The following is a 12973-nucleotide window of genomic DNA, read 5'->3' as shown; positions in this document are numbered from 1 at the left end:
GTAAAGTATCGAGATTTATTTACTCAGGAAAACTCTGAACTGTCCATGTGAAAAGGTATCATTCTTCTATTTTCATTAAAACTGATCTATCATACAGAGTGGAGACTGAATCCCTGAGTTAAAATCAAAGAGTGCACCACTTTTAGATTGCTCTTATAAAATGGCAGTGGTCACAGACTACTGTGTGAGCGTGACCTGTAATCCTGTTCTGTGGAGGCCAGCTTCAACTACTTAGTCATTATGGGCCAGCCTGAGCTCTATGAAATTGTATCAAAGAAGAATAGAAGATGTGGAGAAGGAGGAGGTGGAGAAGGAGGAGGAAGAGGAGGAGGGGGAGGAGGGAGAGGAGGAGGGGGAGGAAGAAGAGGAGGAGGAGGAGGAGGGGGAAGAGGAGGAGGGGGAGGAAGAAGAGGAGGAGGAGGGGGAAGAGGAGGAGGGGGAGGAGGGAGAGGAGGATGAAGAATCTGTCTGTCTTGATATAAAGATATATTTTTATTAATTTTTAATTACACACACACACACATATATATATATATATATGTGTGTGTGTGTGTGTGTGTGTGTGTGCCTTTTTGTGGTAGGCATACGTGTGCAGATGTCTATGACATCAGTAAATTTCCTGGAGTTAGACTGAGAGGTGGCTGTGAGACACCTGGATGGGGGCTGGGAGCCGAGCTCTGGATCTCTGGGAGAGCAGTGTGTGCTCTTAATTGCTGGGCCATCTCTGCAGCCCTGGCACGGTACTCACTACCATTTAGACATGCAAGGGAGCTTCAAATCCACTTTTTTTTTTCTTTTTTGGAGCTGGGGACCGAACCCAGGGCCTTGCGCTTGCTAGGCAAGCGCTCTACCACTGAGCTAAATCCCCAACCCAAATCCACTTATTTTTATTCTACTCATTTTCCCTAGAAATATCATCCCTATATTAAGACAGTTTTATTCACTTGAAACAGTTTGTTAAATCCATTGCTTTATGCTTACTTCTGAAAACGTGGCAGGCAAAAGGAGCATACCTTTGATAGTTGTTTGTTCTGTATTTATAATTAAAATAAATACTCTATTAAGTACAGGCTTTGGTAATTTAAAAAATCATAAAAAGATTTTGGAAGAAAGCTCTTGAATCCTACACAGTAAAATTTCTGATGGTATAACTATGGTGCTAAATGATTTTCAGTTATCTGTCAATGTCATCTGATTATTTGTGTAAGTTAGAAAAACATCTTCAAATTTGAGCAGTATCTATCTAGTTAATATACCAAGTAAGTTTTACCTGTATTGAAACATTAATGTTCCTGGCCTGGGTAGTGAGTTTAAGGATCGTCCATTTCTGTTTTGTCCAAACATCAGGATAACTTTTCTGTTCTTAGAGCTAAGTGCTTGGTGTTTCCGGGAACAGTCTATTTTAGTTCTTGTGGCAGTGCCCCATAAACAGGCACTGAGAGGTCTGAGCGACATCTCCAGGGAGCATCTCAGTCAGTCAAATAGGCTTGCAGGTACAAACCTTCCAGAATGTCGCTTTCTCTAGAAAGATACTGTTTGCATCTGTTACAGACTGGTTTCCTCTACCAGAACAAAGCTATTTAAGACACTCTGAATAAGAGTATGCTAGTTCACATCACTATTTTCTAAATTTGCCCTTCGTTGTTCATGACTGTGTTCAGATAGAACAGTTTTTTATATAAAACAAAAAGTTTTCTAGAGATAGGACAGCTTTTCAATGTTAGAAGAAGAATTCAGCGAAGCCCTTGTCTATGGTATGTTAGTTTGGCAACCATTCCCTCTTATGGCAGCTAATTCTTTAGTAGTTAAGACCAACAGCAGAAACACTCCTCCGTGCTTTAGTGCCATAACTCTATTCCATAGGAAACGGATTTCTGAATGATATTAGCTATGATTCTAATCTTCGTTTATGTCTTCCATGTCATGCTGCAACTCCAAACCTTGTCTATCACGTAATGTAAACATGGAATCATTCTATGGATCTACCATCTTCCCCAGTCCACAGTACTGTGAATTATAGCTCTATTTCTATGAGTATTGTTCATATTATCACAATTAACTGAAATGTACTGTTCTCTAAAGTATGGTAGTGCTTTACGTTCCTGTTTAAAGCGAACAATCATCTTCACAAATGAAATGAGAGAGAGAGAGAGAGAGAGAGAGACAGACAGACAGACAGACAGACAGACAGACACGAAGAGAACAGTCTTGCCTGCTCCTTCTGACTATGACTTTAAAGCTCAGTCATTTTTTCCTGCTCCTACCAGAATGCTGTCTGAGATTGATTTGGCTTGCTTGTGTTTCTAGATATAGGATGCTGGATTCAGGTTGCCTCAGATGAAGCTATTTCATGGTCTTCTGCCTTTGGGATCTATTTAAATGCAAGAGAAAATTTGACAAATATCCACTGGTAGTAAATTATTTATTCCTTAAATCCACGAGATATTGATTGTAGGATCATTAATATAGTTGCAAAGTAAGAATATTTCGTGCTTCTTCTCAGATATATAAGACAGGAGGCTTTGCTGTGGCAGCACATTTTGGACTTTCTTGCTGTTGTTCTTTTTGAAGGTTAAGGAGATACTCGCTGAATATGATCCCAATTTTATGGCCATGAGTCTGGACGAGGCCTACTTGAATATAACACAGCACTTACAGGAAAGGCAAGGTTGGCCTGAGGACAAAAGAAGATATTTCATCAAAATGGGAAACTGTAGAAAAATTGGTAAGCAATATATTTAAACGACCAACTAATAGAAAACAGCTCTTTGAATTAACCAACTAACTTATATAATAAGATTAATCTTTGTAAAAATGAAAAATCAGAAACAAAATATACCGATGGTTTTTTGGGGGATTTTTTGTTGTTTTTGTTTTTTTGTTGTTGTTGTTTTTGTTTTTGTTTTTTTTTTTTTTTTAGTATAGAATAAGAGTTTATTCAGGGCACGAGAAGGGGAGTCATGAGGGTAGTAGAGGCAGAGAAAGGCAGGGTTGGGGGGTCGAGGCTGGCCATGAGCACATGGAGAGAGATGGGGGGAAGGGAATGGGGAAAGAGCGGGAGCAAGAAGGGAAGAGCAGGAAAGAGTAACAGCGGGTTTTTTTTTTAATTAATTATATGCAATCTCTTTTAAACTCAGATGAAAATGTTAGATCTCCAGATTTTAAGAATTTACAGACTTCTTCAGACTATTTGCAAAACAGTTATTTTCTTAACATCAAAGCATTTAGATTACATTGAAGTGAAGGAAACTCTCTGTTTAAAGTGGTTTTTCTTGTTATTGTTGATAGGAATCAGATTTTTTAAAAGTTTAGCCCCAAACACACCAAAACCTTTGGTGATTTTATTGTTCTTTGTTCCCCAGGTTTTCTATAATCTAATTCTAGCACAGTACTGTGGCTGTTTTCCACCCTGCACACATTCATGAACTCCGCTCCCTTCTTCATCATAGATCTTGCTGTAACACGTAGGGGAGCGGCAGCAATAGGCCTGGATGTCTTCTATGTTAATCTTTTTCTGAGGCAAGGTCTCTGGGGATCTGTTGTTGTTGTCATTGTCCCTCCTGTCACCTTTACGTCCACTATGCCTAGCTCTTATGCTGGTATTGTAGATCTAAACTCAGGTCCTCAGGCTTGCCTGCCCAGCTCTTTGCCCACTGAGACATCTCCCCAGACTCCAGGATTCTTCTACTCTAGTAAAGGATTCAGGACTCCACAGAGTTTTGAAGCAATCCTTGTATTACTCATCCAAAACGATACCGTGAAACATTCAGATGTTACACATTCTGTCTCCAGACCCTTGCCAAATGGGCTATTACTTCAGATGTCTGACCTGTCTTGAATCCATGCATAAAGTTTACCCAGCTGTAAAGGTGACCCAAGGGGATTCATGCACACGCCACAGCCACATTTCATGTGTGTATCTTATTCACAGCATCAGAGGGGCTGGCTAGCCAGTGGTGGGCAAACAGGCTCGCAACATTCCTTGAACAAAAATAATGGGTGAACGATGGAAACGCAATTTTTTGTTTGTTTTTTGTTTTGTTTTTTGAGGCAGGGTTTTTCTACATAGTTCTGAGCACTGCCTGTCCTGGAACTCACTGTGTAGATTGGGCTGGCCTCAAACTCTGAGATTAAAGGCTTGCACCACCACACCCAGTAGTATCAGATTCTAAGCCTCACACTGTTAGGAGCTCGCCTTGTTTGCAGCAAGTTTAATACAGCATCAAATCAAAGCCTGATTATCTTATTTCCTGGGGGCGGGGGGTGTCTCTTTTTCTTCTTTGATGGAAACATCAGAAAAACAATAATAGTTTCTGGACACAGAAGCTTGGAACAACAACAAAAAGACTTTGCTCTTTTGGTGTGTGTAACCTTATTGTTTGGGCACAGGAGGTAAAAAGTCTGACGCTTGCAAACCTCATTCTGTTAGTTCCTTAGCATCTATGAGAGAAGGAGAGATGGAAATCACTGATTGATTTTAATCACCCCCTTAACTCTTGCCTTGTGTTTAAAAGTGCTTTAGGCTTAAGGTAAGTGACTCACCTCTGCCGATACTCTTTCAATGTCTATGCTGACGACGCTGAGGTGACGTCACAACAGTCTGCTTGTTTGCATAGTGCTCTCTTCGCGTATTTCATGTTCTTAAGCCGATGAAATGATTTGCCTTTTGTCTCTTAGACATAATTCCCTGTAGGCTGCACTCTTATGATAGCAAACCTTGTATTTACAGGGTGTTGCAAGTGGCAGGTGATTGATGGATCTTTCTTTAAAGTCAGACGTCTTCCCGTTTGCCCTTTTATAAAAGATTCTTTATCTCTAGAAATAGGTGGCGAACTACTGTCTTTGTTTGCAAGCAGAATATTAAGCATTGTTTTATTTCTGCTTTGCCGTACAAATCTAGCTGGCAAGTGTCAGGCTGTGTAGGAAATTCAAACGCTACGCCCTTGAGTGCTTGCAATTTACATGGAGCGCTATAGTCTGGGTCCGTTGCTCTGGCAGCTTCAGTTATGGAGAGTGTGAAGGTGTTTCTTTCAGGAGGTTACCCAGGCAGGCCACACAGAAGTAAAGTACAGCTGAGGGTGAAAAGATGGCTGCTGCTCCCTCTCTGTAGCGGCTCTGGCAGTGCACCAGAGACAGCACCTTTTCTTCAGAGGGACTTGGGAGCCTGACCAGGCTGTACCTGGCCTGCATTCTGGCTGTAGCCCTCCTCCTTGACCTCTGTTCATCCGATTGGAAGAAAGGGCTTCTAGGTATCCCTTACTCTAAAGTTTAAAAATCAGAATGTGAAAATGAAAACGGCCTAAGGCACAGATGTGTTAAGAATAGGCTGTACTGAGTCTGGCTGGTGGATTCAGATGACTCTACCTTAAAGTAACTCATACGCCATAGTTAAAGGTCGAAACTAGTCAAGTCTACCGTTACGTTATTTACTTATCTTTAAACACTTTCTTAATATCTGTCTTCTTTCTTTCCTTTCCCTCCTTCCCTCCCTCCCTCCCTCCTTCCCTCCTCCTCTTCCTCCTCATCCTCTTCTCTCTCTCTCTCTCTCTCTCTCTCTCTCTCTCTCTCTCTCTCTTTCTTTCTTTTTAAGAGACAGCTCTGGCTATCCTGGGACTCAGAGTTTTTTCCCTCTTTTCCTAAAGCAAGGTTTAATTTTGTTTGCAATTAGTCCTATTGTTTAATGCATTTCCTCCTCATTCCTAACTCTAACTTAAGAAGGTTCTTTTTCTCCTTATAGAAAAGTAAAGTGAAAAATATTTCCTTTCTTATAGAAAAAGGAGTGGATGTCGTAAGTTAATGGGTTGTGCCTAAAATGTTGCCTTTAAAACCTGTGCTAAGGAAATGGATGCCGCTCTTTTTGAGGAAACTCAGACAGCATTGTTTGTATTAAATAGCTACAAAAGATAAATGATAGGTAGCGTTTGTTACCATGGATCCTAGGAAGACAACTAAACTGCTTGTGTCCTCTGTGGTGTGGGGAGAGCCGGGCACTGATGCCTGCAACCCCACTAGTAGATGACTTGGAAGCAACCGTCAGGAGTTCAAGGCCAGTGTGGGCTGGTAGACTGTTGCAAGCAGACAGACAAGTGTGCGCACACAGAAAGGTGGGAGCAGAAAGAGAATTACACAGTGGACTGGGATGCGCTGGGAAAGCATTGAGGAAGTGAAAGAATAGAGTGAGACCTAACTTAAGATGTGTGCACTTCTTAAAATGAAGCTGACGTGCTGTTCCTGTGTGTGATTTAGACACACCCCGGCAGGAAGCTGATGAGCTGACTGAGCGGGAGCGCTCCATCTCCCCACTGCTTTTTGAAGATAGCCCTCCTGATTTGCAACCCCAAGGAAGTCCTTTCCAACTGAACTCTGAAGAACAAAACAATCCTCAAATAGCCCAAAATCCAGTTGTTTTTGGAACATCAGCTGAGGAAGTGGTAAAGGAAATTCGCTTCAGAATTGAACAGAAAACAACGCTAACAGCCAGCGCAGGTATTTATTTAAAGGGATATTAACGCTAGCTGTTCTCACTGTAAGCAGATGACGACTGGTAACTTTCACCTCCTGAGGCTTGCTCAGCCACAGGTAAGCTGTAATTAAGAAAAAAGCCTGTGGCCCAAGGCCCAAAAGCCATCATTAAGTCTAGAATTGTGATCTTTAAGTGCAAAATATATTTTCGTTGGATTTCCACAGCACTTTTGATTGGCACTTGCCCTAGACTGCTTTGGAGGAGGTAAGCCAGCATAAATGCAGGTTGGCGAACCTCTCCTTGCTTCCACCAAGGAAAGATCAACTTGCAGTGTAGCAACATAAGACCATCTGGTTAAAAAACGAAAAACAAAAAAAGGGAAAGGCAGCCAACAATGTCCCCCAGTTTCCATGTTTACAAGCCCTAGGAGCATCGTGGCCTTAGCATAACTAACAATGGTTGCACCATCTGTCAAAAGCCGCTTGCTTGTCTTAAAGTCACATATGTGTGATTGGGTTAATGCTTTTTATTCCAAACCATAATTGACTTTAGGGAAGTATCTATAAAAACCAAAATGAACTATTAATGAATGTATTTAGGTACACCTACTATAAATTGTCTTGATAAGACTCCTAGAATTGTAAAACAAGTGTGGTGTTTGCTTTGTAGCGATAAAGATTAAAGGTTTTATATTGTTATTGCTTTTAATGTAAGTCGGAATACTTAATTTTTTGATGTAGAAGTTCTACGTTGAGAAAAAGGTTTTAAAAATTAAACATCATAAACTATATTCTTTTTTTTTCAGTTACTACTGTACTTTATTGTGTTCAACCAAATCACCATGTTACAAAAATAGCAAGCTGCCATAATAAAAAATAAGGCTCCTCTATCCAGCACCAGATAGCATCATTTTACTTTCAAGCCTAGAAATTGCACACTTGTATATAAACCAACCGAAGATGAGGATTGAGAGTTCATCTTGGTGGATTTTTCCTTTGATGAATATGAAGTGTCCTTCCTTATCTTTTTTGATGACTTTTAATTGAAAATTGATTTTATTTGTTATTAGAATGGCTACTCCAGCTTGCTTCTTCAGACCATTTGCTTGGAAAGTTGTTTTCCAGCCTTTCACTCTGAGGTAGTGTCTGTCTTTGTCTCTGAGGTGTGTTTCCTGTAGGCAGCAGAATGCAGGGTCCTCATTGCGTATCCAGTTTGTTCATCTATGTCTTTTTATTGGGGAGTTGAGGCCATTGATGTTGAGAGATATTAAGGAATAGTGATTATTGCTTCCTGTTATATTCATATTTGGATGTGAGGTTATGTTTGTGTGCTTTTCTTCTCTTTGTTTTGTTGCCAAGATGATTAGTTTCTTGCTTCTTCTAGGGTATAGCTTGCCTCCTTATGTTGGGCTTTACCCTTTATTATCCTTTGTAGTGCTGGATTTGTAGAAAGATATTGTGTAAATTTGGTTTTGTCATGGAATATCTTGGTTTCTCCATCAATGTTAATTGAGAGTTTTGCAGGATACAGTAACCTGGGCTGGCATTTGTGTTCTCTTAGGGTCTGTATGACATCTGTCCAGGATCTTCTGGCCTTCATAGTTTCTGGCGAAAAGTCTGGTGTGATTCTGATAGGTCTGCCTTTATATGTTACTTGACCTTTTTCCCTTACTGCTTTTAATATTCTTTCTTTATTTTGTGCGTTTGGTGTTTTGACTATTATGTGACGGGAGGTGTTTCTTTTCTGGTCCAATCTATTTGGAGTTCTGTAGGCTTCTTTTATGCTTATGGGTATCTCTTTTTTTAGGTTAGGGAAGTTTTCTTCTATGATTTTGTTGAAGATATTTACTGGTCCTTTGAGCTGGGAGTCTTCACTCTCTTCTATACCTATTATCCTTAGGTTTGATCTTCTCATTGTGTCCTGGATTTCCTGTATGTTTTGGACCAGTAGCTTTTTCCGCTTTACATTATCTTTGACAGTTGAGTCAATGATTTCTAGGGAATCTTCTGCTCCCGAGATTCTCTCTTCCATCTCTTGTATTCTGTTGGTGAAGCTTGTATCTACAGCTCCTTGTCTTTTCTTTTGATTTTCTATGTCCAGGGTTGTTTCCATGTGTTCTTTCTTGATTGCTTCTATTTCCATTTTTAATTCCTTCAACTGTTTGATTGTGTTTTCCTGGAATTCTTTCAGGGATTTTTGCGATTCCTCTCTGTAGGCTTCTACTTGTTCTCTAAGGGAGTTCTTTATGTCTTTCTTGAAGTCCTCCAGCATCATGATCAAATATGATTTTGAAACTAGATCTTGCTTTTCTGGTGTGTTTGGATATTCCATGTTTGTTTTGGTGGGAGAATTGGGCTCCGATGATGCCATGTAGTCTTGGTTTCTGTTGCTTGGGTTCCTGCGCTTGCCTCTCGCCATCAGATTATCTCTATTGTTACTTTGTTCTGCTATTTCTGACCGTGGCTAGACTGTCCTATAAGCCTGTGTGTCAGGAGTGCTGTAGACCTGTTTTCCTGTTTTCTTTCAGCCATAAACTATATTCTTGATCTTTTCTGAGAAATAGTTAAAAATCCGCTAAAGCGATCCTTTATTCCTAGTACAGTCATAAGTAATGAATGTCAAATGAATGTCGTGTTTCAGTGTCAGCCAGAGCACTTGCCTTCACCTTTTGTTTTCTTATCGCATAATTAACTCCCTGGAGCAGCTTTCTGGGGTGAATGGAATGCCCTCCCCCCCCCCCTGGAGCTGGGGACTGAACCCATTGCGCTTGCTAGGCAAGCGCTCTACCACTGAGCTAAATCCCCAACCCTGGAATGCTCTTCTTTTTAAGGCATCGCCCCTAATACAATGTTAGCAAAAGTGTGCAGTGATAAGAATAAACCAAATGGACAGTACCAGATCGTCCCCAGCAGGAGCGCAGTGATGGACTTCATCAAGGACTTGCCTATTCGAAAGGTAAGGTCTTAGGGAAAGCTATCATGTGTGTACCCTGAATTCTGCAGAGGAGCCAGAGTCCCAGAGCCTCTCAGCCCCTCTGGGAGTCACATACCAGATATCCTGCATATAAGATCTTCATATTACGAGTTATAAAAGTAGCATATGTTTGGGGGTCACCACAGCATATGGAGCTGTATAAGGAGTCACAGCATTAGGAAGGTTGAGAACCCTTGGCTGACAGTAATTACCTCGGCTGAATAGTCGTAGAACCATAGGTAGCATGTGAGAACTTTGCCGGGTGGTTGAATGTGCACGTGAAACTTCCTGTGGAACCCTGAAAATAATGCTCAAGAAGCTCTGCTGTGGGAGAGCTTGACGTAAGCAGGAGATGGCAGACTTTACGTACATCCCCACCTAGGAGAGAGGACATGCAGGAGTGCCCGCAGCCATAGCCTGTGCCGTCGTCGTAGCCTCCAGTCCAGGTGCTGACGGATGAGAGGGCGCGAACTCCAAAGGGAGTTAGGATTCTGTTTTTGGCAAAATTGAGCCAAAGTACTTCACCATCTCTGAAATGATAAATTTTCCCACAGGGTTCCAGAAATTACATTTTGTTATTTATAACTTCTGAATTTTTATATTCTATATCTTCTTTACTTTTATAATGAAGATTTTCAAATTATTATTGTATAAGTAATGATTTTTAAATGAGATTTTAAAATATCGCCAATATCTGAATTTACCTAATACTTGAACTAGGACTTTAAAAAGCGGAACACTTGGGGCTGGGGATTTGGCTCAGTGGTAGAGCGCTTGCCTGGGAAGCGCAAGGCCCTGGGTTCAGTCCCCAGCTCCGGAAAAAAAGAAAAAGCGGAACACCCATTCGTGTCCTAGAAAAAGCTACTGCATGTGTCTAGTGTCCAGGAATCGTTAACACTGTGAACTTTGCTGCAGCCTTTTCCTTGAACACTGAGTGATACTTAGAGAAGTTCAATCTTGTCTGTTATTTTGAACAGGCCCTAGACTATCATGTAGTGTACAGTTCCATTGTTAAATTATAGAAAGTTTTATTATTTTAGAGATGGTGAAATACTTTGGTTTAACTTTGTTAAAGACAAAATCCTACATTCCTTTGGAGTGTAGGAATTAGCATATTAAAGACTCATAAATATTATACTAAAAAGTTTCATTTGTTTGCTCTACCATTTCCAAAATCTGTATGACCACAGAAGTCTTTTGAAAAACGTCTTTAAAAAATTCTACCAAATTAGGCTATGTGACCAAAAGTAATGACCGTTTTCTTGCACGACATGTGAAAATAATCACACCATTTGTTAGCGACGGAAGATTATAATCTTCCCTGGGAATGTTACTCAGCAGCTGACTGTTTAGCATGTTCAGGACTCTGAGTTCAAGCCTCAGCACCAACAACCTTCCCCTTCAGACATGTGCGCACGCACTAAGTTATAAATACGGGTTCATCTATGCTGTACCACACTCGATTTTGCTAAATATGGATTCTCTTCTAGGTTTCTGGAATAGGAAAAGTTACGGAGAAAATGTTGCTGGCTCTCGGGATTGTTACTTGCACAGAACTCTACCAACAGAGAGCGTTGCTTTCTCTCCTTTTCTCGGAGTCATCCTGGCACTATTTTCTTCATGTTGCACTGGGCCTGGGTTCAACAGACCTGGCGAGGTATGGGGACAGACTTACTCGGCTTTTGTCGTTTTCATTATCATTTATCAGTGTTGGTTTGAACCTTCAACATAAAGGCTATTTCAAAATGCATTTTAAGTTCATTTGGACTGCTTTAATTTAGTCTCTGTCTTAGCCAAGGTTATCAGTTTGCCTGTGGGAAAAAGAGATAATGTCTCACTTCTAGATGTGGGCTTCTGCAGTGAGGAAGTCGAGTGAGAGGAATGGTGGTTACTTCTGTCCCCTGCTTGTCCCGTTGTTCCCAGACTGTGACAGGTGGGTGTTCAGTTTGTTGACGAAAGACAGGTGGCTTATATTTCACAGTTTATTCTGTAAGCAAGATGTCGTGATTCTTTGACAGCCCTTAGCTGCAGTTCATTTAGTCTCCAGGTGTGTGAGTGAGTGAGCGCCGAGCCTTTGTTGACCCTGGTGTGGGCACTGGAGTTAGTGACAGTGGGTTGGGCAAGGTCCTGCCTGGCTGGAGTCTACACACCAGAAATAAAAAATGACCAAAGAAACAGACGAAGAAAGTCAGGCAGAGTGAGGGCATGATCAGGGACACCAGAGGTCAATGTGGGGTTGAGAAGGTCATCCAGAGTTGGAGGCCAGAAGGAACTGGCCATGCAAACTGTAGTGACCGTCTCCACCATGACCTAGAAGGTGGGACACCTAAGTAAAAGTCCTGTACTTAGTTCTGCGCTTTCTCACTCGGGCTTCTTGTGGATGAATAAAAAGGAGGAGAGAAGAGTGGAAATCATAAACATCAATCCTAGGCAGTGCATTTCTCACTCTCTGTCCTGTTAGCAAGCCTTCAGAAGACTTATGATGTCAGGTTATCAGGGGAGACTGTAGAGAGATCCGGTTACAATGCTCCTACCTAAATGTTCATTGGATATGTATACCATTATGTCTGGCTTCTCATATCTATCTATCTATCTATCTATCTATCTATCTATCTATCTATCTATCTACATATACATATATTGTATATACATATATATATATCAATAAAATCAAAGAGGATATGGATAAAATTAATTACACAAAAACCCTGCAAAGTCTGATAATGAGTTAGAGGCTAGCCTAGGCTACAAACACAATGAGACCCTGTCTGTCAGAGAGGAGACTGGACAGCAAAGCTGGTGGTACCATTCTCACATCCTGCCCCCTTTGCTCTCTTGAGGTGACAGTTAAAAGATTTTGATCTCAAGAGCATATAATGGAAGATAAAATCACAACACTGTAAATGATCCAGTTTCTTATTTAATCCAAATAGGTTCATCAAAGAGATGCTTAAAGGTATAGATAGGTAGATAGATAGATAGATAGATAGATAGATAGATAGATAGTAGATAGATTTAAAGATAACATAGTTTGATACAGTATACTCTATGGTATCTAGAGGCTGGTAAGGATTTTAGATGAAAACATGTACAGCTCATCTGTAATAGACATGTGTTAGGCATGTGCTCTACCACTGAGCTTCATGCCCTCTCTCTTTACGTATTATTTTGAAATAGAATCTCACTTAAATTAACCAGGTGATTTAGAACTTAACTGTATAGCCCAGGCTGGCCTTGAACTTGTGGTTCTCTTGCCTTGGCTCCCCATATAACGGGGGTTATTTTTATACAACTCTGCCACCAGGCCGGCCTTCTTCCACTTGATTGGGTTTGTTTTGTTTTTATTTTTTGAACTGTTAGGACTGAAACCCAAGGCCTTGGTCATGTGGGGCAAGTTCTGTATGACTGAGCTATCTCCTCGGGCCCCATGTTCAGTCCGTCCTTGTTTATATCCACTGGGATGTAAGTGTCTTAAGACAAGCACTGGGTATATTTTATATTTTATTCACTATTCTCTCCATGTGCCTGAGCAGTCTA

The 12973-nt window shown here is 40.9% G+C and overlaps 1 protein-coding gene across 2 annotated transcripts in view; it reads left to right on the top strand.

Moving 5' to 3' along the window:
- The window catches only part of Polk (DNA polymerase kappa), a 60251-nt gene that overhangs the window by 35906 nt on the left and 11372 nt on the right, over positions 1-12973 (top strand). For both annotated transcript variants that reach the window (NM_138516.2, NM_001433859.1), the window contains 4 exon segments: positions 2572-2725; positions 6247-6486; positions 9294-9418; positions 10927-11093. In NM_138516.2, the coding sequence (NP_612525.2) occupies positions 2572-2725; positions 6247-6486; positions 9294-9418; positions 10927-11093 (686 nt within the window).

Source organism: Rattus norvegicus, chromosome 2 (assembly GCF_021556685.1).
Source record: "Rattus norvegicus strain SHRSP/BbbUtx chromosome 2, alternate assembly SHRSP_T2T, whole genome shotgun sequence".
NCBI lineage: Eukaryota > Metazoa > Chordata > Mammalia > Rodentia > Muridae > Rattus > Rattus norvegicus.
Note: the sequence above shows the minus strand (reverse complement) of the source record. Positions and strands in the feature narration are given on the sequence as shown.